The sequence below is a fragment of the Macrobrachium rosenbergii genome, chromosome 55, assembly GCF_040412425.1.
Source record: "Macrobrachium rosenbergii isolate ZJJX-2024 chromosome 55, ASM4041242v1, whole genome shotgun sequence".
Classification (NCBI taxonomy): domain Eukaryota; kingdom Metazoa; phylum Arthropoda; class Malacostraca; order Decapoda; family Palaemonidae; genus Macrobrachium; species Macrobrachium rosenbergii.
Genome location: NC_089795.1, coordinates 90,224,230 through 90,251,729, shown reverse-complemented (window position 1 = coordinate 90,251,729; position 27,500 = coordinate 90,224,230). Strand labels below are relative to the sequence as shown.

General features: G+C 33.5%; 1 protein-coding gene across 12 annotated transcripts in view; it reads right to left on the bottom strand.

The window, feature by feature from the left end:
- The window catches only part of LOC136835641 (uncharacterized), a 296,026-nt gene that overhangs the window by 46,773 nt on the left and 221,753 nt on the right, over positions 1–27,500 (bottom strand). For 11 of the 12 annotated variants that reach the window (XM_067099447.1, XM_067099456.1, XM_067099446.1 and 8 more), the window contains 4 exons: positions 19,524–19,707; positions 12,168–12,341; positions 7,740–7,953; positions 989–1,167 (listed from right to left, as the gene is read on the bottom strand). In XM_067099447.1, the coding sequence (XP_066955548.1) occupies positions 989–1,167; positions 7,740–7,953; positions 12,168–12,341; positions 19,524–19,707 (751 nt within the window). The remainder of the gene's footprint in view (positions 1–988; positions 1,168–7,739; positions 7,954–12,167; positions 12,342–19,523; positions 19,708–27,500) is intronic. The other variant, XM_067099448.1, reaches the window with a different exon arrangement.

Here is a 27,500-nt window from a genome sequence, read left to right as displayed (position 1 = left end):
CTCTCTCTCTCTGTGCTACTGTTGTGATAGCATAACTTAAAGACTACAGACATGCACCTGCCATTAATGCAACGATGGAATCAGCTGTAGACAACAGCTGTATGGTATCATCCATGGACAACAGTTACTACACCTGTGCTACTGTCATAACAGAATAACTAATGGATGACAGTCCTGCACCTGTTATCACTTACATGATAGCTATACTTATGAACTATAGCTCTACACCTGTGCTACTGTCATAATAGAATAGCTTAAGGAATGCAGGTCTACACCTGTAATTACTTTCATGATGGTATAAGCTACAGAGTACGGGTCTACACCTGTACTACTGTCATGTTAGTATAACTTAGGGAACTCAGACCTACACCTGTTCTTACTTTCCTTATGGTATCACATATGAACTACAGCCATACAACTGTGCTGCTGTCTTGATAGCTTAATTTAGGGACCTCGGGCCTATACCTGTGCTCACATTACAAATAGCATCACTTCTGCATTACAGATGTACACCTAAAAACTGCAGGTCTACACCTGTGCTACTGTCAAAATAGAATAACTTAAGGGTTATAGGCCTGCATCTGTGATCACTTTCACGGTGCTATCAGCTGTAAACAACAGGCTTACACCTGTGATCACTTTACAGATGGCCTCACTTTTGCCTGACAAGTGTACAACTGTGGTCGCTTGCGTTTCGTCATTGTTTATAAACTGTAAATCTACACCTGCCACAAGTGTCATAAGAGAACGGCAGGTGTAATCCACAGTTCATAAACAATGGGTCTACACCCTGCCAGAGTTGTCATAAAGAATGGCAGGTGTAGACCCACAGTTCATAAACGATGGGTCTAAACCCTGCCACAGTTGTCATAAAGAATGGCAGGTGTAGACCCACAGTTCATAAACGATGGGTCTACACCCTGCCACGGTTGTCACAAGAGAATGGCACAATTCAACATCAACTCTGTAGCCAAAAACATGAACTGACCTCATGACTGAGCCCCGTCTTTCCCCCAGACGGCGTCAGAAGCGTGACGAGGAACAGTGGACCCCAAAACACGACGTAAGCGACCGTGACCACCACGAACATTTTGACCCTCTCCACGCCCTCCCTTTCCATCCTGCTGATGTAGCTGTTGACCTGACGGTGTTCGCGAGCCTCTGGGTCTGTGGAAGGAACGTGAAAGGTTAAGGTTTCGATTCAAGCAGGTATTGAGCACGAATTTCTTTTTATACACCTTAATTTTTATCTATTTATTAATTTTTTTTTTAATAAGTGAGGTCTTTTCTTTCTGTATTTTCTTTTACCTTCTATTCCTTCCTAATGAGCACCATATTCTTTGGAAGCTTGAATTTCAAGTCAGTGGCCCCTTTGGTGGGCTTCTTGTTCCATAAGAATAGGGATAATAATAATAATAATAATAATAATAATAATAATAATAATAATAATAATAATAATAATAATAATAATAATAATAATAATAATAATAATAATAATAATAATAATAATAATAATAATAATAATAATAATAATAATAATAATCTATTATGGTTCCTCCACTTACCTAGCAAAATCCACATCTTAAATAAGGCACAAAATTTAGTTTATTAATCTCTATAAGATTGATACAGAACCGTGAACTGCTTATTGGCTAAAGACTTCAATTTCACATCATAACCCATGATAAAGACAAAACCCACTTTGGAGATTTGAACCACTGACCTGTGAGTGTCCAGGCCAACTGTCTAATGTATGAGGGAATTTTAATTCATAAATTAATAAATCTATTGACAGCAGACTTGCACAGGGAGCATGTTGTTTGCTAAATATGTCCGTCATATAACTATAGGGAAATGGGATTTTTTTTACTGACTCAAAACTGTTCAAAATATTAAGTATGGTGCAATGCTAAAAAATAAGGGACGTACTGTACTCGTATTGATAGCAGACATTGATAAGAAACAATAATATTTACAAACTGCATCCGAAGTGACACTGTACTGTAGAATAGAACTGAATACAGAATTTAGGCCAAAGCCCAAGCACTGGGACCTCTGAGGTCATTCAGCGCTGAAAGGGAAATTGAGGTAAAAAGTTTGAAAGGTGTAACAGGAGGAAAACCTCAAAGCAGTTGCACTGTGAAACATTTTGTCAGGAGAGGGTGGATAGCAAGATGGAAGGTAGGGAATATGAACGGAGATACGGTAAAAGAAATGAAAGGGGGCTGCAGCCAATGGCCGAAGGCCCGCAGCAAAGAACCTTAAGTAAATGCCTACAGTACACCAAGTGAGGCGCACTGACGGCGCTACCCACCTACAGGAGAAACTACAGTAACAGGAAATTACAATTTACAGCCACAAGGACAAAACTGATAAACAAAAAGATAATGTTTTGGTGACATGTCAAGATGAAACTTTCGAAAGGGCCAATGTTAGAAGTTTGAAACAGGAAGATGGATGATATGTTTGGTCTTTAAAAAACGACGAGATACAAAAATACAGAGTCACCGTAGTTCTGTAGCTGTAGAGGGATCTACGGAACATGGAGGAAGGGAGAGGGGATGTTTGAAAAAATAATAATTAATGAGGAATTGTTCTGAAATAGTTTGATTCCTAGTTGTTACGGTGGGGGGCGAGAGAAGTGGTAGGAATTTCATAAGAGGAGAGAGAGAGAGAGAGAGAGAGAGAGAGAGAGAGAGAGAGAGAGAGAGAGAGAGAGAGAGAATCTTTATTACTGCCTGCGGTGCCCCTCTTAAGTTATACACTGTAGGTAACAAGCCAAATGAATTTTCTTTCCATCTATACTTTTTACAGAGAGAGAGAGAGAGAGAGAGAGAGAGAGAGAGAGAAAGAGATCTTGACCCAGGAAAAAGACCATATGATCTTCTTTATCAATACTTTTGAGAGAGAGAGAGAGAGAGAGAGAGAGAGAGAGAGAGAGAGAGAGAGAGAGAGAGAGAGCCTGACTTAGGAAAAACGCCATATACAGTAATCTTTCTCTGCAGCAACACTTTTTAGAGAAAGAGAGAGAGAGAGAGAGAGAGAGAGAGAGAGAGAGAGAGAGAGAGAGAGAGAGAGAAGGGAGACGATAAAAGAAGAGACAGACAGACAGACAGAACTCAGGAAGTTAATTCTCCTTCCAGGAAGAGAGAAATAAATGAACACTTTTTCTTTTCCCTTTGAGGAGGGAGAGAGAGAGAGAGAGAGAGAGAGAGAGAGAGAGAGAGAGAGAGAGAGAAGTAGGCTCAAATGCATCAAAGGGCTGAACCCTGGCATTTTAGAAACCAGTTTTATCTCCGAGTATATTTATTTTTTCCCCTACGGTCAGTACACCGCATTAAAGAGAGGAGACGGTTTTGTGGGGTTTGGGTTGAAACATCGCTTCGTCTACTGTAGGCTAATGGGTTCATTTACATACCTATTTCTAGGAAGAATCTTCTAAGCTTGTTTCAGTGGACCTAGAGGTTGTTTTTGTTTTTTGGGGTTTATCATTTTGGTTTTTTATTTTTTATCCTTCTTCGAATTGTTCTTAATGCCATTTCATCTTAGACGCCAGGTTATTGTCGTTATTATTCAGAAGATGAACCCTATTCGTATGGAACAAGCCCACCAAAGGGGCCACTGACTTGAAATTCAAGCTTCCCAAAAATATGTCGTTCATTAGAAAGAAGTGAGAGAAAGTAATGGGAAATACAGAAAGATGTCACTTATTAAAAAAAGAAAAAATAAACTAACAAATTGATAAATAAACAGAAAAATATGTAAGTAAATTATTAAAATACAAGGGGAATTGTATTAGGGTAGTAATGCATTGCATCTTCGCTTGAACTTCTGAAGTTCCAATTCCCCGACATCCTCAGGGAATCCGTTCCACAGTCCAGCGGTGTGAGGAATAAAGAAATGTTCAATTCTTATCTTGATTTTTGATTTAATGGCTTTATTATTTATCAGAAATTCGTGATGCCAATGTATTATTAATTTAAAATTTATAAATGTACTCCTGTTCGGCAGTAAAGTTGAAATATGCGACAACACTTTGTATGACCAGAAACACAGTGTTCTATATAAACTGTTTCATGACAGAAAAACAAAGGAATACAAGAAAATGGAAGATAAAGCAAGTTTAGAAAAAACATGGAAAACCCATATATATATATATATATATATATATATATATATATATATATATATATATATATATATATATATATATATATATATATATATATATATATATATATATATATATATATATATATATATATATATATATATATATATATATATATATATATATATATATATATATATATATATATATATTACATACAAATTATGTTACAAAAAGGAAGTACAAATAGACCAAGCATAAAACAATCAGCTAAATCCAGCTACATTTTACAATCACAATCTCTTAAGAAAGAAAGAAAAAGAGAAAAAAGATTAAGAAAATTATTCTCTCCCTCCTCTTCTCCTCTCCCTTTCTTCTTCTTCTTCTTCTTCTTCTTCTTCTTCTTCTTCTTCTTCTTCTTCTTCTTCTTCTTCTTCTTCTTTTTCCACTCCAGACCAATGAACTTTATGAGGTCCATTTTCCGAGAGTTGCAGCTCCGGTAATCTTAATGAAGCCGTAGGATTTTTTTCGCAGGATTTAATCCTCGCTTTGAGATTCCCGAAATAAAAGGAATGGGAATGGATGAAATTAATCCTCCCCTAAGCCTCTTCTGCGCTGTTGCTATGCAATAAATACTCGAGGACTGATTTGGGAAAAGGAAGGATTTAATGAATTAGAATTTTTTTTCTTTTAGATTCGAAGTTGAATTCCAGTCGTAAACTGGAAAACTGCAATTTATTGACTACATTTGAATTCCAGTAGAAAACTGGAAAAGTGGAATTCGCTGACTACATATGAATTCCAGTCGTTAACTGAAAAACTGGAATTCATTGACTACAGTTCAATTCCAGTCGAAAACTGGAATTCACTGACTACGTTTGAATTCCAGTCGAAAACTGGAAAACTAGAATTCATTGACTACGTTTGAGTTCCAGTTGTAAACTGGAAAACAAGAATTCATTAACATTTGAATTCCAGTCGAAACTGGAAAGCTGGAATTCACTGACTACATTGAATTCCAGTCGAAAACTGGAAAACTGAAATTCACTGACTACCTTTGAATTCCAGTCGAAAACTGGAAAACTGGAATTCACTGACTACATTTGAATTCCAGCCGTAAACTGGAAAACTGGAATTCATCTATTATTTTTGTCAGAATGATTTATTAAAAGGATTTGAAGAATTAGGAATATTTTTTTTAGATTTGAAGTTGAATTCCAGCCGTAAACTGAAAACCTGGGAAACTGGAATTCGTTGACTACATTACCTGGTAATAGGTTTGATGTTTTTTTCTGTTTTTATCAGAATTTCTTTGGATTCCAATTTTAGAAATAGGTTACTTTCAGAAAATGCTGTTTCTAGATGACGTGTTGTTCAGAATTAAGTATTTATATTAAATTGCTATCTTTTGAATGAGGATGAATATGATATTTTTAAAATAAGTTCAATTAGCACTAGTTGAAATGTGCGTATATAAACAAAATTAAAACTGTAATTAATAAATGACAAAGTATAATACGCCATTTCATCATCAAATATATACAATTAAGAATATCTATAATTATGATGGAGCATAAAATTATTATTTTCAATGAAAGCAAAAGCCTCAAAAAGAGATAAAGAGAAAAATTAAAAAATGAAACACCAAACTTCCTCTCGTGTACCTCCCCACTCGGCGCGTTCAGTAAGGCTCTCATGAGAACGGAAAGCCGAGAGCTGGTCTGAAGATCAGCCTTAATTGCAACCGCGGCTGTCCATCAAATATGTAAACTCGTTGTTCATTCGTGTTTGCATTCAGATGCTTTCGTGTTTGCTATCGATTGCTTGCTTTATGAAGCACAGGAGTTCCGGGCTTCGAGTGGGGGTTTGTAAATGCTCTCGTGAACGAGGGATAAATTGGCAGAGAGCGGCCATGATGGAGAGTTAAGGAGAATTATTGCTTGTACAATTTATTTTATCTTTATAAGTTTTTTCTGTCCTTACTTTTCATGGTGGATTATATAATTATATTTTGTCTTCGATATTGTAGATTATAAATTGAACTGTATAGGAGTTTGAGAGAGAGAGAGAGAGAGAGAGACTCTTGACTTTTATGGCTAAGTGGATGTTTTTATATACACAGGTATTTTGCAGGGTAAATTATTGCCTTACCTTGAGAACAAGGAATTTGGGAAGGCGTTAAAAGAGAGAGAGAGAGAGAGAGAGAGAGAGAGAGAGAGAGAGAGAGAGAGAGAGAGAGAGAGAGAGAGAGAGAGAAAGATTCACGACTTTTATTGGTAATAATGTGGCTGTTTTGACAAACAGGGATATTTTGAAGGGAAAATTGTCGCCTTACTTATTTAGGAAGAAACTTAGAAAGGTGTTGAGAGAGAGAGAGAGAGAGAGAGAGAGAGAGAGAGAGAGAGAGAGAGAGAGAGAGAGAGAGAGAGTAATGAAACTGGTTTTCAAATACAGTGTGAAATAAAAAAAATTGACCTTACTTTTAGGGCAGAGAAATTGGGCAAGGCCAGTTAACTTTTGACATCGATAAATGGTATCTGTTTCGTAACTTAATTGCCCTTGATGTAGGAGAGAGAGAGAGAGAGAGAGAGAGAGAGAGAGAGAGAGAGAGAGAGAGAGAGATAACTCAACTGATTCCTAACGAAAAATAAGGCAAAATGAAACACACCAGCCCCATAGATCACGAAAATGAGAAACACTACTGATTTCCCCTCCAACGCCCCTCTGCTACTTTCTACAATTGCTACTTTCTACTTTCTACTGCTTTCTACTTTCTGTTGCTACTTCTTTCTACTTTCTACTGCTTTCTACTCTCTACTAATATTACTTTTTACTTTCAACTACCATTTCCTAATTTCAACTACTACTTTCTACTTTCAACTACTACTTTCTACTTTCTACTACCACTTTCTACTCTCCACTAGTACTACTACTTTCCGCTACTACTTTCTACTTTCCACTACAAATACTTTCTAGCTTCCACTACTACTGCAACTACTTTGTACTTTCCATTCCTACTTTACACCACTACTTTACTCTTTCTACTATTACTTTCTACTTCCCACTATTACCGCTTTCTACTTTATCCTACTACTTTCTACTTCACTTCCTACTCCAACTTTCTACTTTCCACCACCACTCCTACTACTTTCTCCTCCTACTTCCTACTTCACTTCTACTCATTTTCCACCACCACTCCAACTTTCTATTTTCACTTCCCCACCACCACCACCACTCCTACTTTCTCCTCCTACTTCCTACTTCACTTCCTACTACAACTTTCTATTTTCCACCACCACTCCTACTACTTTCTCCTCCTACTTCCTACTTCACTTCCTACTACAACTTTCTATTTTCCACCACCACTCCTACTACTTTCTCCTCCTACTTCCTACTCCACTTTCTACTCCAACTTTCTATTTTCCACCACCACTCCTACTACTTTCTCCTCCTACTTCCTACTCCACTTTCTACTCCAACTTTCTATTTTCCACCAACACTCCTACTCCTTTCTCCTCCTACTTCCTACTCCACTTTCTACTACAACTTTCTATTTTCCCACCACTCCTACTACTTTTTCCTCCTACTTTCCACTCCACTTTCCAAACCTCCCACCCCACCCACTCACCTGAATTCTGCGGCTGCGTGACGCTGATCATCGTGGTAACTAGCGAGGCGATCCTGACGGCCTCTAAGGATGAGTTGGACAGATCCCTGTACAGCTTATACAGGTGGAAGATGGTGAGCATGATGACCAGGACATTCGTCAGGATCCACAGGACGTTCAGGACGTAGTGGCGCAAAGGACCCGTTATCAGTGGACACGAGGGCGCGTTGTGCACCTGGAAGAGTTTTGGGAGGATTAGTGTGCTGGGGATTAATGGGGGAAGATTAGCTGTCAGAAAGGGGCCTGGGAGACTGGGAAAATTAGAGGGAAGATTAGAGGACCTTGGAGTATAAGTGGACCTGGAAGATAGAGTGAATATCAAGTTACCAGAATAAGTGGGAAGGTCAGGGGACCTGGGAAGCTGTGGGAAGATCAGTGTACCTGGATCAGTGTCCTCTGAGGACCTGGAAGATTTGTGGGAGGATTAGTTTACTGGGAGGGGTGGAGGGGAGATCTTGGGGTTAAGGGAAAGAGAGGAATTGGCAGAGGACCTGGGGAAATTAGAGGGAGAATCAGAAGACCTGGAAAGATTAGAGGTGAGGATCAGAGGCCATGGGAAGATCGGTGTACCTGGGAAAATTAGAAGGAAGATCAGCTTATAGGCAATTAATAGAGGGAAGATCTTAGCATTGAGGGAAAGAGAGGGGTTGGTAGAGGATCTGGAAGATTGTGGGAAGATCAGGTTACTAGGATAAATGGAGAAAAGGCCAGAGGGCCTGGGAATATAAGTGGACCAGGAAGAATGTGGGAAGATCAGTGTACCTGGGAAAATGGATGGAAGGCCAAAGGACCTGGGAAGCTTTGGGAAGATCAGCGTACCTGGAGTAAATAGAGCAAATATCAGAGGACCTGGGAACATCAGTGGACATGGAGAATTTGTGGGAACATCAGTGGACATGGAGAACTTGTGGGAAGATCCTGGGACTGAGGAAAAGAGAAAGGTTGACAGAGGACCTGGGATATTGTTGGGAGATCAGTGCACAGAAGAATAAGTGGTGGGAAGATCATAGGGCCTGGTAATATCAGTGAACCAGGGGAATGGTAAGAGGTCACGGGAAAATTAGAAGGAAGATCAGTGGCTTTAGGGAAACTGGGGAAGTTAAGTGATTTAAATGGTTAAGTAAGTGGTTATACGATACCTGGAATGGGAAGATAAGATAATAAATTAAATCAAAGATAAATTAAATTAAAAATAAAGATTAATTCAAGATAAATAATGAGAAATGTAGAATGGGAAGATTTATCGACAAAAAAAGAAACTGTTTAATGTAAGCAGTTACTGTTTATGAAATATTTGCTTAGGTTTAGAAAAAGTAGAGTATTCTTTGCAACGACTTCAAAAACAATAGGGCTGGTTCATAAAACGATAAGAAATAAATCGCTCATGCTAATAATTATAGAATACATTAGGAACAAAGTAATTATGGGTCATCTTTGAGTTGTGTCAAACTATTATTATAATTATTATTATTATTATTATTATTATTATTATTATTATTATTATTATTATTATTATTATTATTATTATTATTATTATTATTAGGCAATGTCACTTGGAAATCCCCACTTGGGTTTAACCTCTGACCTCTGATTACCGTGCCATATCAAAGACCAGCAATAAGTGTATTATTATTATTATTATTATTATTATTATTATTATTATTATTATTATTATTATTATTATTATTATTATTATTATTATTAAGTAAAAAATACTAATAGTAGCATGAAATGGAGAAACAAATCCACAGTTATATATCTGTTATTATTATTATTATTATTATTATTATTATTATTATTATTATCATTATTATTATTATTATTATTATTCAAACTCACGTATCACCTCAACCCTACTGTCCTATAACCCTGGCAATCTTCAAAAGCAATCCGTCATATAACTGAACGCCCTCATATGACAAAAAAAATAAAAATAACCAGCAATTAACAAGAACGAACCACTTACAAAGCTAAACCAATCAACAGGTAAACATAAAATTCCCTCTCACACCCCCACACAGGTGTTTAAGGGAAATATGAATGCATGAAGGCGAATGCAAGGAGCGGCACTTCAAAAGCATTAAAGGTGACATGTCTGGGGTCCAGAATTCGGGAGAGGTGGAACAATTGCGAGTCGGGACTGCTGGTGGCCATTAAGCATTGATAGACGGAATTTAGTTGATGAGAGCGGATATGCAAAGGGGCAGGAGTATCATTCTCCATTGAAAGGTGACCGGAATCTATTGAACAGGACCGTGAATTATTATTATTATTATTATTATTATTATTATTATTATTATTATTATTATTATTATTATTATTATTATTCAGAAGATGAAACCTATTCATATGGAACAAGCCCACGAAAGGGGCCACTGACTTCAGTTATTATTATTATTATTATTATTATTATTATTATTATTATTATTATTATTATTCAGAAGATGAAACCTATTCATATGGAACAAGCCCACCGAAGGGGCCATTTACTTGAAATTCAAGCTTCCAATTATTATTATTATTATTATTATTATTATTATTATTATTATTATTATTATTATTATTATTATTATTATTATTATTATTATTATTATGCAGAAGATGAAACCCATCCATATGGAACAAGATCACCAAAGGGGCCACTGACTTGAAATTCAATTAAGCTTCCATTATTAAAAAAATTATTATTAAGTACACCTTAGTTTTACCAGACCACTGAGCTGATTAACAGCTCTCCTGGAACAAGCCCACCAAGGGGCTGACTTGAAGGATTAGACTTCCCAAAAATATTTACGTGGCTTAGAACCAACTGGTTTATTTAGCATTTGGGACCTACAGTAGAATACTACGGCGTTCATTAGGAAGAAGTAAGAGGAGATGAATGGAAATACAGAAAGAAGAGATAACACTCACTTATTAAAAAAAGAAAAACTTAATTAATAAATTAACAAATAAATAACAAGTATTGAAGGGCAAGGAGAATAGCACTAGGGCAGCAGTGCATTGCAGCTTCGCTTGAACTTCTGAAGAAGTTCCAATTACACGACATTCTCAGTAGGAAGGCTGTTCCACAGTCCAAAGGTGTGAGGAATAAAGGAGGACCTCTGGAACTTTGGAGAAGTTCGACAGCAAGGCTAAACATTTGCTGCATATTGGTGCTTCTGCTGTTCAGGAATCTCTCTCTCTGCTCTCTCTCTCTCTCTCTCTCTCTCTCTCTCTCTCTCTCTCTCTCTCTCTCGGCAGGAAAAGGGATCAGGGATCAATTGTGGATGTGAAAGTTGGGATAAGAATGGTTTCAATTCACGACGAAATATGAAAATCAATTGGATGCAGCAAAATTAGTTCATTTATGGGCGAAATGAAGCAAAAGAATTAAATTCCTTTACACACCAAAGGTAAATGACCTCTAATATGGAAAAATTCCCATGTAATTTATCAATGAATCAAACGCAAGAATTAAAAGCCTTTACATAACATAGGTAAGCAATTTTCTATATTGTAAAAAATTCTGGTTAATTTACCATCAAAATTAGATGAAAAAATTAAAAGCTTTCACACGGCGAAGATATGAAAAAGTATGAAAAAATTCTCAGTCAATTTATCATTAAAATTAAACAAAACGATTAAAATTCATTTCAACGGTAACAGAATTCCTTTCCTTAATAGTAATTCCCAAAGGTTAATGGCCATTAAATTAAAACCAAAGAATTGAAAGGTCTTAACATAGCAAATATATGAAAAAATCTGAAAAAATTCTCAGTTAACTTCTTACTAAAATTAAACATAAGATTAAATATCCTTTTCATTTCAGTAACAGAATTCCTTTCAATCAAAAGTAATTCCCAAAGGTTAATGGCCATTAAATTAACACCAAAAAATTGAAGGTCTTAACATAGCAAAGATATGAAAAAATCTGAAAAAAATTCTCACTTAACTTCTTACTAAAATTAAACAAAGGATTCAAAATCCTTTTCATTTCAATAACAGAATTCCTTTCAATCAAAAGCAATTCCCAAAGGTTAATGACCATTAAATCAAACCAAAGAATTGCAAGGTCTTAACATAGCAAAGATATGAAAAAAAATCTGAAAAATTCTCAGGAAAATTATTACTAAAATTAAAACAAAGGATTCAAAATCCTTTTCATTTCAATAACAGAATTCCTTTCAATCAAAAGCAATTCCCAAAGGTTAATGACCATTAAATTATACCAAAGAATTGCAAGGTCTTAACATAGCAAAGATATAAAAAAATCCGAAAAAAATTCTCAATAAAATAATTACTAAAATTAAACATAAGATTCAAAATCCTTTTCATTCCAATGGCAACAGAATTCCTCTCCTTAAAAGTAATTCCCCTCTCACTCAAAGTAATTCCCCTCTCACTCACCTCATCAATATTTGCCGCGAGCGCCCCCGAGAGAAACGTGGGACCTAAATTTATCGTGATGGAGGCGAACCATATCATGAAGGTGCCGAATAGAACACACTGGGGCGACTCCATCAGGAGGGGCATTTGCTTCTGGTCGGAGTCCTCGGGTAAAAGGGGCGCGTCGTTCAACACCTGCCGGAGATGCCCAAGAAGACAAAGGTGGGGGTCTCCGTCCGGTTATCAAAGATGGTGCCCAGATGTTTTCAACCCCGGGGGAAAGAAGATTGCGACTTTTTTTTTTTTTTTTTGACAGTGCTTCCACGTGGTATGCGTATGTGTATGTGGGTATGTATGTATGTATGTATGTATGTATGTATATATATATATATATATATATGTATATATATATATATACATATATATATGTATATGTATATATATATATATATATATATATATATATATATATATATATATATCCGTATAAATAAATGTATGTATGCTTAATTATATAGACATACTGTGCATACATACATAAATACATATATGCATATATCTCCCCGTAGACATTTTTCTTTCGTTTAACCCGATTCCAGTTTCATTAAAAAATGAATATATAGAGCAAGCAAAATCATTTATAGCGAAAAGTGATAAAAATTTTCTTATAAACATTAGAAAGGATTATGTATGATTTATCAGCTTTACTTCGCAAACAAAAAAGTATATGTCTATTAAAAATAAGTTCGTACATCAAAAGAATAAAAGCTGATATATTTGTCTTCATTAATAATTAGATTCTAAAACAAATTCCTTTTTTATTTCAATCATAAGATCACTGCCGCGAGACGTGGAAGCACTTATCAAGTCGAATCTCTTTTGCGGGACTGGGCAAATCTTTGATTTCTTCTCAATAAACACAGAATAAGAGGAAACAGCTAAAAAGCATGTGAAGGAGAATGGAATTTATTTTTAGACATTATATGTGAAAATATTAGTCATGGTTTTTTTAATATAATTTTCCACATGGTTTTTGGAATTCGTTGTTCAGATGGGTATATTGTGTTTTCTGCAATCGCTGATATATTTTTTTGTTATTTGCTTGTTTTATTTTTTGTCAACTGATTTAGGATAAATAGGTTGTTTAGAGTAGAGCTGTCGTTCGTTTTCTGGTCTTCCCATAATGCAATTCCTATCGTCAAAATATTTCGGTAACTCTGATTTCAAATATCATTTTCCTGAACACTGAGTTCTGCTTCTAGAGAGTTACAACAATCTCCAGAATTATTCGTAAAAACAGTCAAATAAAGAGTGGCCCTAAACCGAACAATATTCAAAATATTAAATAATAATTCCAGCGGGGTTTTGTCAAGAAGATAGTAACCAATTGGTTAACTTAATGCGTGTTTGATGGCTAAGAGAAAATTGAGGTTAATGCCTACTATGCAAACTTCATTGGAAAAGTTCATACCAGGTTTTATACTGGACTGGAATGATTAATATTTGTTATATAAACCCTGGGAAAGTTATAAAGTTCCTGATGATATGTTGAGAGAGAGAGAGAGAGAGAGAGAGAGAGAGAGAGAGAGAGAGAGAGAGAGGAGAGAGAGAGAGAGAGAGAGAGGGAGAGGGGGAGGGAGGGAAAGAGGAGAGAGAGAGATTGAGGGAGAGAAAGAGAGCGAGAGAGAGATTGAGGGAGAGAAAGAGGGGAGAGAGAGGGGGAAATTGAGAGAGGAGAGAGAGAGAGAGAGAGAGAGAGAGAGAGAGAGAGAGAGAGAGAGAGAGAGAGAGAGATAAGACCATAAATTAAGCCAACGAATGCGAAGGACCAAACAAAATCGTCAACAGAATTTAACTTGATTACGGAAGAGGAAAAAAAAAAAGAGTAAGCGAGAAAAACAAAAATCAAAATTGATAAGCGACTCCCAGCCACACATTTGATGAAGGCTAAGATGTTAATAATAATTATTATGCGTGGAGTATAAATCGTTATGAAATAGCAGGGGATACTGGAATTAGATTTGCATACAAAATTAAATAAAAAAAAAAAAGATAAACTGACACCCTTTGATGGTCGTATTTAAATATTTGTGATGAGATGGAGGGTCGAGAATATATATATATATATATATATATATATATATATATATATATATATATATATATATATATATATATATATATATATATTTATATACATAGTATATATACATATATATATATACTGTGTATGTATATATATATATATATATATATATATATATATATATATATATATATATATATATATATATATATATATATATATATATATATAATGTTTGTGCGTGTGTGTGTGTGTGTGTGTGTGTGTGTGTGTGTGAATCCATATATTTGTTTTTATGCTGTTGCAAGTACAAATGATAAACATAATGACAGGCTACAAAAAATAAAACTGTTGACAGGAGAAAGAAAAGTAAAAATGAAACTAGATTAATACGAAACCACAACCACGAGTAATAACAATATATAATAATATGAATGTTAAATCGAGGAAATAAAACGGCCATTTTAACACTGTAAAAAAAAATAGGTAAAGTTCAAACACGCTTAAAGAAGAATAAAAAAAAAAAATAGGACAGGCAGCCAGTTCATTTTCTCAGTCCCTCGGGCGTTGCCTGGGAATGAAAAAAGAAGGAAGAATAAAGAGAGAAGAATAGAGAGAGAGAGAGAGAGAGAGAGAGAGAGAGAGACAGAGACAGAAAGCACCTGCTTTCGCTCTTCTTATCATCAGGGTTTATGAGGGTCACAGGTGGGGGCTATGCCATCAGAGTTCGCTGGCATCAAATAATAAATGAATCTTTCTCACGCGGTTTTAAGATCCGTAAAAACTCTGCAATTCGCGTTTTAGCAGTTCTTCCATTTTTTCATTTCTATTTTCCTATTTTTTAAAATTCATATTTCAATATAAAAAATGTAGAATTAGTTATGCACGCATGGTCGATAATAATTATACAGCTTTAAACTTTAATTCCCTTTTTAGCAGTTCTTGCATTTTTTCTATTTTCCTATTTTTTAAATTCATATTTCAATATAAAAAATGTAACGTCAGTTATGCACGAATGATAGATAAATATAAACCTTGAAATTCACTTAATTGTCAGAACTTTATTCTATTTTTTCCTTACTCTAGTATTTTGTATAACATGGAGAATAGTCTATTTGGTTTAATTGATTTTTAAATAAAATTTCCCGTCGTTATTCCTCTGCTGATAAAATAAATGCGGGTTTTCTCAGATTTTTTTTTAGTTTGTGTCGTCTTATTTTTTCTGCAGGGGCAAATAGACATATATTGTTTTATCCATCTTTATTTTATTTTTTAGTAAAAGATACTTATTTTTTCTATTAGGAATTCTCTTCTTCAATTCATATATTTTTAAACGTAGTAATTTGAAACTGAGGTTTTTTAAGACGCTGAATTCATATCTTTTATATTCTACCTTATTTAAAAGATACTTTATTATCAAATTAGATTTTTCTTCTTCATTTATCAGGGATTTTAATTTTTTGAAACCTCACAGTCTTCTTCAACTGGGATCTTAGCAAACGCCTGAACAAAAATGTTTACCTAACTAAATAACTATTTAACTAGAAAGCTCAAATTCGCTGGAATTTTTATTAAAAGATTAACTCATACCTACAGAACCACACAGATTCAACAACCAAACATCTCAGTGGCCAAGGGTAGAGATTCATCTGCACTGATGCTACTCAGTGGGATTATAAAACCCTGGGGGAGATCATTTTTAACTGGAAAATTAATAAGAGTTTGGTTTCTCTCGCCTTCAAAAAAAAAAAAAAAAATATATATATATATATATATATATATATATATATATATATATATATTGGGGCTAGAAAATTAGCCTATTGTTTCTTCATTATAATGTAATTGCACGATTGTGTCCGAGGAAGTGTGCATTTGTGTGTGATAAAATAAGGGTGATAAAAACAAGAAATTTAAATCTCGTGTTACTGAAAATGTAGAACATTACGGTGACTATATGTATATATATATATATATATATATATATATATATATATATATATATATATATATATATATATATATATATATATATATATTATATATATATATATATTATAAATATATATGTATATATATATATATATATATAAAAATATAATATATATATAATATGTATATATATATTATATATATATTTATATATATATATGTATATATATATATATATATATATATATATATATATATATATATATATATATATGTGTGTGTGTGTGTGTGTGTGTGCGTGTATGTGCGTGTGCTTGTGTGTTTGTCTGTGTATGTGCCTGTACAATCGTTAATGAAAGCGTGCTTCAAGTTCATTTCAAAACAATTTTTTTCGTTTTGTTTGAATATCTCAACTAATAAAGAAGATTAATAAATTCCTTCGAAAAAAGATTGACATCTAATCATCCTTTCAGTAATATTTTGTTGTTGATTTATGCAACACTTATAAATTTATTAATATCCAATAAATCAGTGGTGTAAATTCATTTACATTTCATCAGTATTACAGCAGCTGAGGCCATCAAAAGATTCATCCTATTACAAATTGTCTCGACCTTTTGGTAAACAGGAATTACAGTTTATCTAAATAAGAACTTTTTTAAAGTTCTTCCATTGCGGATACTCAGTGCAAAACATGTTTACTAAACTCATAATACTTATATTTTGCCGCTCCTAAAATTAAAAAATACAGAAATTGCAAAACAGCAAATTTAAGTATTCCAGCTGTGTACTCGAAAACATTGCAGGACCTTACGAAAATAGTATTGATTCTAGAAATATGTTTTTTAAATTTATTTTCCCACTCCTAAAATTGAAAAATATCGAAAATGCAAAACATCCACTTTAAATGTATTCCAGCTTGTACTTAAACACATCACAGGAACCTTACGAAAATATTATTGATGCTAGAAAGATGTTTTGTTTTTTAAAATTATATTTTCCCACGACTAAAATTGAAAAATACAAAAAATGCAAAGCATTAAATTTAAATATTCCAGCTGAGTACTTGAATACATCACGGGAACCTTACGAAAATATTATTAACTCTAGAAATGTACTCTAAAATTTATATTTTCCCACTCCTAAAATTAAAAAAAACATAGAAAATGCAAAACAGTAAATTTAAATATTCCAGCTGGGTACTCGAACACATCACAGGAACCTTACGAAAATATTATTCATTCTAGAAATGTATTTCTAAAATTTATATTTTCCCACTCCTAAAATTAAAAAAAATATAGAAAATGCAAAACAGTAAATTTAAATATTCCGGCTGGGTACTCGAACACATCACAGGAACCTTACGAAAATATCATTCATTCTAGAAACATATCTAAAAATAGAAGCCACGTGGCTTAGACTTGAGAAGCAGGTAAACAGAATCCACCAAACGGCATGTTTGCTTTGTCGTTTGCTAATGATATCTCAGCTTTGAAAGAATGTTTATATTTTTTATTTTTTTTTTGTGGGGGGGTCGCATTTGACGAAGCTGTTTGAACTTCAGAGTCCTCGTTTAAATAATTTAAATGTTTGGCTAGATATACTCTGTAAAAATTATATATTTACCTGGAATGCACGGCTTGGAGTTAATTGATCGTTGTTGATTCTATATATATATATATATATATATATATATATATATATATATATATATATATATATATATATATATATATATATATAAAATACACATCTGTGGTTTTTAGGTCTCTGTATTTATATCCACACTATTTAAATGTTTTAAATATCTTTCCTGAAAACACGTAACAATCTCCCAGCGGGAATCATTTATTGCATGTTTAAATTTTTCTTCTCTTATTTTCCATTATTACCTAATTAGCCCTAGATATAGCAAGTGTCTGTTCACCAAAAAACCAACCAAATTTCATTTAACCTTCTAAATTTGTTATTATCTCCTATTTTGTTTTCTCTTTCCATTTCAATTCCCACGAAAATCTTCATTTACCCTTCTTGCTTGTAATTACCTTCTATTTCTCTTTTTTCTTGCTTGTAATTATCTTCTATTTTTCTTTTTTATTGCTTGTAATTAACTTCTATTTTTCTTTTTACTTAATTGTAATTACCTTTTTTTTCTTGTATTTACCTTCTATTTTTTCTCTCATTTAATTACCTTCTATTTTTCGTTTTTCTTGCTTGTAATTACCTTCTATTTTTCTTTTTTCTTACTTGTAATTACTTTCTATTTTTCTTTTTCCTTAACTGTAATTACCTTCTATTTATTTTTCTTAATTGTAGTTACCTTCTATTTTTCTTCTTTCTTACTTGTAATTACCTTCCATTTTTCTTTTTTCTAACTTGTAATTACATTGTTTTTTTTTTTTTGCTTTTAATTACCTTCTATTTTCTTTTTTTATTTTAATTCACATAAATTCTTCGATTATTCACAACAAATCATTCAATTCTGATCTAAATTCTCATGTGGAAAAATTTCGTTGGTCCATGTGAGCAATCCACAAAGGTTTTTAGAACTCAGAAAAAATTTGTCATCCCCCCCCCAAAAAAAAATGGCTGACCAGATTTTAATTCCCTGGGTGAATCTGTAATGACTTTATTTTGGTATTTTAGAAAAAAATCACAATTTTTCAATATACATTAACATGAATGACAGACAATCATAGATATTTTATTCCTAAAATTTCGAAAGCCAATAACTTTCAGTTTATGGGTGGTATGATAAGTCTTCAGTGAACTGTATTATATTAATTTTAAAAAATGCTTTGTGGATGCTTTATGTCAAAGTCAGGGGCTCTATTCTTTGAATCCTCAGTCCATAAATAATTTTGCCATCAATGGCATCATACGAGTGTTCGATTATTAAACAGAAATATTAGTCCACATTTCATTTAAAGTTTTGCTTTAGAATTTCTGGGAGTGAAAAAAGAGAGAGTTAGAAAATAAGAGAGGGAGAATGAAATTGAAAAATAAAACTACTACTATGTAGCTAAAGAGATTCTCTCCATCTTTAAGGGGGGGAGTGGGTTTGTAATCCCAATAATCCCCACTTCTGATGTGATATAGACTTTGTAAAAATGGGAGGAAAAAAAAATTCCTAATCCTCAGCAAAGCGTCAAAGTTTTTCTTCCATAAAAGTGAGTGAGTGAGTGTGTATGTGTGTGTGTATGTGTGTATGTGTATGTGTGAAACTGAGGATGAGCTTGGTCAAGCGCCAGCAAGTAGCCGCGGCCCACCACAAGCCGAAGCTACAACAACACAGCCATATCTACGAGGTTTTTTTTTTTTTTTTTTTGCCTACGTGACTTAAGAGACTCTTCCTTTACTTGACTTAATACCGTTGTCAACATGTTGATCGTCGAAACGGTCACCAGGAGCAGGAAGGCGGTCTCCACGAGAGAGCACTTGGGCACCGCGTGGCAGCTGTAGATCGACTTCCCCAGGGGTATGAGGATCGCTGCCCTCGCGCAGTCCACCAGCGCCTGGTGGAAGAGCAGCCCCTGAGACCACCTGTTCGGGGTAGAAGGAAATGGAACTGAATTTAGTAAAGTGCAATGCCCCTTGGAACCACCTGTAGGAGGTAGGAGGTAATGGAGTTGAATTTAGTGACGTACAATGCCCTTTAGAGACCACTTGCAGGGTGGTAAAAGATGAGTTCAAACCGAATGAAGTATTGTGATGTTACTGATTGCCCTTCAGATAACTTGTGTGGGTAGAAGGAAATAAAGTTGAATTGAGTTTGGGTAAAGTATAATGTAAGGTTATCACACACACATACACATACACACACACACACACACACATATATATATATATAGATATATATATATATATATATATATATATATATATATATATATATATATATATATATATATGTATATATATATATATATATATATATATATATATATATATATATATATATATATATATATATATATATATATATATATATATATATATATATATATATATATATATATATATATATATATATATATATATATAAAAGTGAATGTTTGTATGTGACTTTGTATGTGGGTTTTGTATGTTTGGAGAGCTGTTAATCAGCTCAGTGGTCTGGTAAAACTAAGGTATACTTACTTTACTTTGTATGTTTGTCCATTTGTTTGTGCGCTATAGAAATCCGCACTGCTTGACTGATGTAGACAAAATTTGGCACTTGGCCATCATTTGACCCAGCTTAGATATTAAGGTAGGTTTCAAACCCGTACCCCCTTCCCCTTCCCATTCCCCTTCCCCTCCCCCAATCCTCCTTCCCCCATTCCCTTTGTAACTTATGTGGCAAATAAACTCTACAGGTTCATCATACCTCATTTCATGTACTCGATACCTTAGAAATATATTATTGAAAATACTTTTCTTTCCAGTGATTGATAATTCTGTATCAATGTTTGTGTTTAGGTTTAGTGATGTTTGGATAGAAGGGATAGCTAGTATCGTAATTCCTGGATAAAAGGGACAGTCAGCACAGTAATATTTGGATAAAAGGGGCAGTCAGCACAATAATACCTGGATAAATGGGACAGTTAGCACAGTAATATTTGGATAAAAGGGACAGTCGGTACAAGGAGGTACAGGAAAATTTGTCAGAGTTCTTCAGAATTTTCCCGGGCAGCGCCAGGTTGGTCAATAATATATATATATATATATATATATATATATATATATATATATATATATATATATATATATATATATATATATATAAGGTGACCAACCTGGCGCTGCCCGGAAAAAAATTCTGATATAAAATGGTTGGCTTTGTGAACTTCCCAAGAAATAAGACAAAATTCCATCAGAACAGATACATCAGTATATAATGGGTCGTTAATACAATACAGCAGGGATAATGCAATAAACAGAAAATCGATAAATACAAGAAAAAGACACACAATACCCACTTCTCGTAACACTCTGAAATCACAAACCTATTGAAAACTAACAAACGGAAAAGAAATACAAAAAGAATTTAAACTTATTTCCAGATGAATTCTTTTTAATCTTCGCACAAGACTTCAAAGTAGAAATATCTCGTTATGAAATAATTAATAATAACAATCAAATAATAATTCATTTATGACATTCCTCTGGTTATGACAGAACAGTACCTACTGTGTTATTCTGTTTGTTAGTTTTGTTTGAGAAAAAAAAAAAAAAAATCCTTTCTTTCACCAACTTTCCAAGGTCAAATTCAATTTCGTAAACATAGAACACAGGCCACCATTCTCCATTGTTCTTGAAACAATACGGTAAATACCTTTTATTTCTATAACAATACATGATATTTACCTTTATTTTTATGTATTCTCTTACATGCCGGATAAGTTACATAGGCCATTATCAATAAATGCAATAATTGCTTCGGATACAATTTACTTTTAAAAGCTTTTTTTTTTTTTTTCTGTTAATGAAATGTCATGTGTGATAGATATGTGTACAGTATTTGAATGTCTGTATCTGATATTTTTAATGTTGGACTGACAGGTTTTGATGAGGAAAATATTACTTTTGCCGGAATTGCATTCTGCGTGCGTGGGCATTAATGCAATTACAACACAATGGAAGACTGACACAGTCATGTGTGTGTATATATATATATGTATATATATATATATATATATATATATATATATATATATATATATATATATATATATATATATATATATATATATATATATATATATATATATTATATATTATATATTACATATTATATATTTATATATATATATATATATATATATATATATATATATATATATATATATATATATATATATTACAAATTACTAGCACGTGTGCAAATGCGTATCTAATAAAATTCTCTAGAAACTGACTTTTGTTGATGACAATGTACTTGAAACATTCAATTGAAATTATGGTCTCTTGATGGACGAACAACCAATTTAGTAAGAGAACCAACTAAACGTCACCCCTTCTCTCTCTCTCTCTCTCTCTCTCTCTCTCTCTCTCTCTCTCTCTCTCTCTCTCTCTCAAATTTTGGTAAGGAAATACCAGTTTTCCTAAATTAGTATATTCAAATTTTCGACCTCCAAAAAAATGTTTCATATTTAATTTACACTAAGTTACCATCACCCTGTTTATTTTAATTCCTCCTTCTTCCTTTACTCTGTAATTTGTTATTTTTCATCTTGGATCTCATTGTGACCCATGGCCCTTAGCGACGGAATGTTAAATTTGTGTTGGGAGTTTCATCAAAGTTTTTTTTTTTATATAGCGAAGATGTTAAGGTCACTATTAAATATTCTGTTCCTCGTGTCCATTTGACGAACATTAGTTTATATATTCATTCATTAACATTAGTAGATTCAGTAACATTAAATTATACTGAGAGTTTCATTGAAGTTAATTTTTTCCTATTCTGCATAGCAAGAATAGGAAATAGGAAATATTCTGTTCTACTTGACCATTTGACTAATATCAGTACATATATATTTATTTATCGACATAAATAGATTTATCAACACCAGTAAATGTTAATTAAGTGTATTGGTAAGCCCCTTATCAAATATTCAGTTGCATGTGGCCAACTGACAAATATTTTAGCGTATAAAACCTCTTTCCAGTTTCGAAATATCTCCCTGTACATTACTCTCATTCCACATCAAATATTCAGCGCTAGCCGTTACGACCTGACGTCTCAAAATTCTCTCTCTCTCTCTCTCTCTCTCTCTCTCTCTCTCTCTCTCTCTCTCTCTCTCTCTCTCTCTCTCTCACCATTAGAACCCGACATCTGACTTCCAAATGCAAAGTGGAACGTGGAAATTCTCCATGGACATATATATATATATATATATATATATATATATATATATATATATATATATATATATATATATAAACACACACATTCTCCCATTTCACATTCCTCAAAGGCATGAGACCTCTCCCCCCCCAAAAATTGGGGCGAATATATGGGCGAAGCGTGTTCGTTCATTCGTTTGTAAGCATGTCTGTCTGACACTCCCCCTCTCCCGCCCCTCCCCTCCCGTGGCCTAATGCGTCCCGTCTCTGAAACTGATCGTAGCATTCCGGCATATGTCATATTGCACAATGCATCAGCCCTGACACTTGACGCTATATGAAGCGATTCTCTGATGGCAGGTTGGCAATAAGAGTGGCTCTATACAAGGGTATGTATAACAGCAATATTTTCATACTTTTTTGCTGGAAGTGACAGTTTGGAAAATCAGTAATATTTTAATATTAATATTTTAATATTAATTCCAATATTTTAATGGAAGGCTGGCAATAAGAGTGGCTCTGTACAAGGGCATATATAACAGTCATATTTTAATATTTTTTGCTAGAAGTGACAGTTTGGAAAATCAGTAATATTTTGATATTAATATGTTAATAGTAATTTTAATATTTTAATGGTAATTTTAATATTTTGATAATGGTAGGCTGGCAATAAGAGTGACTCTATACAAGGGTATATATAACAGTTATATTTTAATACTTTTTTTCTGGAAGTGACAGATTGGAAAATTAGTAATATTTTAATATTATTCTAATAGTAATTTTAATATTTTAATGGTAATTTTAATATTTTAATTAATGGTAGGCTGGCAATAAGAGTGACCCTATACAAGGGTATATAGGCCTACAACAGTCATATTTCAATATTTTTTGCTAGAAGTGACAGTTTGGAAAATCAGTAATATTTTAATATAAATATTCTAATAGTAATTTCAATATTTTAATGGTAATTTTAATATTTTAATTAATTGCAGGCTGGCAATAAGAGTGGCTCTATACAAGGGTATATAACAGTCATATCTTAATATATTTTGCTAGAAGTGACAGTTTGGAAAATCAGTAATATTTTAACATTAATATTCTAATAGTAATTTTAATATCTTAATTAATGGTAGCCTGGCAATAAGGGTTGCCCTATACAAGGGTATATACAGTACCCACAGAAAGTCTTATTCTTCATTGGAGGGGTGGGTAGAGCTCTCGGCTAGCACGCTGTTGGCCCAGCGTTCGAGTCTCCTAGCGGCCAATGAAGAATTAGAGGAATTTATTTCTGGTGATAGAAATTCATTCCTCGTCAGAATGTGGTTCTGATTCCACAATAAGCTGTAGGTCCCGTTGCTAGGTAACCAGTCGGTTCTTAGCCACGTAAAATAAGTCTAATCCTTCGGGCCAGCCCCAGGAGAGCTGCTAATCAGATCAGTGGTCTGGTTAAACTAAGATATACTTAAGTTTTATTCCAAAAATCGCATATGCCTCATATTTCCCTTGACGAAAAAATCGTGAACCAATAATTTGCTAGTTGTCAACTCGTTATCCCTTCCTTAATAGCCTGGGCGTACGTGACAATTCCCTCAGTATCTTTCAACGGTAGTGTGAAGTGTAACTCGCTTGAGTTGCTGCCAAATTTTACGTGTTTCACGTGAATTTTTTCCGGTAAAGAGGCCAATTGTAGTGTCTGTATAATGTCTGGAGTTTATACTGCGTTTGAAGATCGTGTGAAAGTGATTGAGTGTCACAAATTAGGCTTACAAACTAAAGATATTGTTAGACAAACTGATGTGAGCCCACGAACAGTGCAGCGCATTGTTGCCAAGTACCAGGCAGAGGGCAGCAACCATGTACCGGAGCACAAAAAAGGGACTGGTGGGCCATTAAAAGTGGGTCAGAGAACCCGTAATGATCCTAAAAGGGAGGCAGAAGCTCACCCTTCGTATTCTGCCAGGAAATTTAAAGAGAGCAACCCACAGCTCCTTGGGGAGACGTCTGTTAGGACTATCCAAGATTACTTATCCAAGAGACTGGGTTATAAGAATGTTGTGGCACCGAAGAAGCCATTGTTAACTCCAGCACACCTGAAGAAAAGGGAGAATTTGTTAAAAAGCATGGTGGATGGGATGTAGGTGAGTGGCAGCGAGTGTGCTTCAGTGATGAAGGAACTATTTATTGATCTGATGGCACTTTTTCCAAAGTTTGGCGCAGTTGTACAGCAAACAAATTAGACCCCAAGTTTTTTAGGCCAAGGGAGAAATTTCCTCCGAGTGTTACGGTGTGGGGTGTATGGGGTTTGGTGGGATCTCTTGGTATTCGAGAAAAATACCAGGGTGAATCAGCAGATTATTACACCCTCTTAAACCTCTATTTGGAAGATAGTTTTACCAAGACGGGTTGTATTATTTACCAGCCAGACGGGGCTGCCTGCCGTACATTGATAAAAGGGTGGTGAAAGGATTGTGGGGTAGAGTTCATTGAAGACTGGCCACCTAATTCCCCAGATCTCTCACCAATTGAGAACCTGTGGGCCATCATAAATCAGCAATTGCAGATCGTTGACGTGTCAACTCCTGTAAAACTTTTCGCTGCCATCAAAGTTGCATGGAAAGCAGTCAACACTGATCTCTGTGCGAGGCTGATTTCGTCCATTCCTGTCCACTTCCAAAAGTGTAAGAAAAATAAGTTTTTTGCTAGAAGTAACAGTCATGTTTCAATAATTTTTGCTAGAAGTGACAGTTTGTAAAATCAGTAATATTTTAATATCAATATTCTAATAGTAATTTCAATATTTTAATGGTAATTTTAATATTTTAATTAATGGTAGGCTGGCAATAAGGTGATTCTATACAAGGGTATAAAACAGTCATATTTTAATATTTGTTGCTGGAGGTGACAGTTTGGAAAATCAGTAATATTTTAATATTAATATTTTAATAGTAATTTTAAATAATTTGTAATATTAGTTTTAATATTTTAATATTTTTATTTGTTGCTAGGTGACAGTTTGGCAATAATTTGACTTTAGTGTATATAACAGTAATATTTTAATAATTTTTGCTACAGGTGACATTTGGAAAATCAGTAATATTTTAATATTAATATTTTAATATTAATTTTAACATTATCATCTTTCTAGAAGTGACAGTTTGAAAAATCAGTAATATTTTAACATTAATATTTTAATATTCATTTCAATATTTTAATAATATTTTGCTAGAAGTGACAGTTTGGAAAATCAGCAATATTTTAATATTAATATTTCAATATTAATTTTAATATTTTAACATTTTGTGCTAGAATTGACAGTTTGGAAAATCAGTAATATTTTAACATTAATATTCTATTATTCATTTTAATATTTTAAAATTTTTTTGCTAGAAATGACAGTCTGAAAAATCATTTAAATGAAATATTATGTGTTTCAGTGAAGTGTATTCAAGAAATAGGTTTACTGCCAGATTATAGAAATACTGATGATAGTGGTAGATATTTCTGAAGACTTCAGTGACGAAATATACAATTATGCAATTATGGCAGTGGAAATGGTCCTCAACTTTTTCGTGGTGCCATAACAGAATCTCGATTTTTATTTTAGAATTATCAAAAGTAAACTTAAATATAATCTCTTTAAAAGAAATTCATCTGTTGTATAGTAAGACCTTACAAGTGAGGAGAAACATGGAATGAATCTCAATTCTTACACTAAGTTTCAAAGTTCAAACTGAAGTTTCTCAATTACATTATTATACTTTTTTTGAGGTACAGTTCTGCCTGCCTAGTATCTATCTATCTGTCTATCTATCTATCCATCTATATATATGTAGGTAGATAGATAGATAAATAGATATATATATATATATATATATATAATATATATATATATATATATATATATATATATATATATATATAGACAGATATATATATATATATACAGTATATATATATATATTTATCTATTTATCTATTTACATACATACATATATATAACCAATTACCTATAATATTGAATTTAAAACCTACTAATACTAACGAGAAATTAAAAAAAAAAAAGGGAAACACGATCTCAATTGACTCACATGGCCAGAGAAATCAAAGAAAAAAAAGAGAGAGAGAGAAAGAGAGAGAGACTACTACGATCGATAAACCAAAGCTAAGTATTTCACTCAGAAACGATATAAAACGAGACAAAACCAAACGAAAACTGAAAAAAAAAGCAAATGCTGCTATAAAGGACAGACCGATTTCATTATGGAAGAATAGCTTTCTACAAATAGGTGTAACCTTTCGCTCCTACCTAGCTCTTATAGTCTCTCTCTCTCTCTCTCTCTCTCTCTCTCTCTCTCTCTCTCTCTCTCTCTCTCTCTCTCTCTCTCTCTTGCCTCTCTTTTTGTTGATACACACACATCACATACATATGTGTGTGTGTGTATGTGTGTATAAATAAAAGGGACTCTGGCGCACAGTTAAGCGAGCAATTAAAGAGAGAGAGAGAGAGA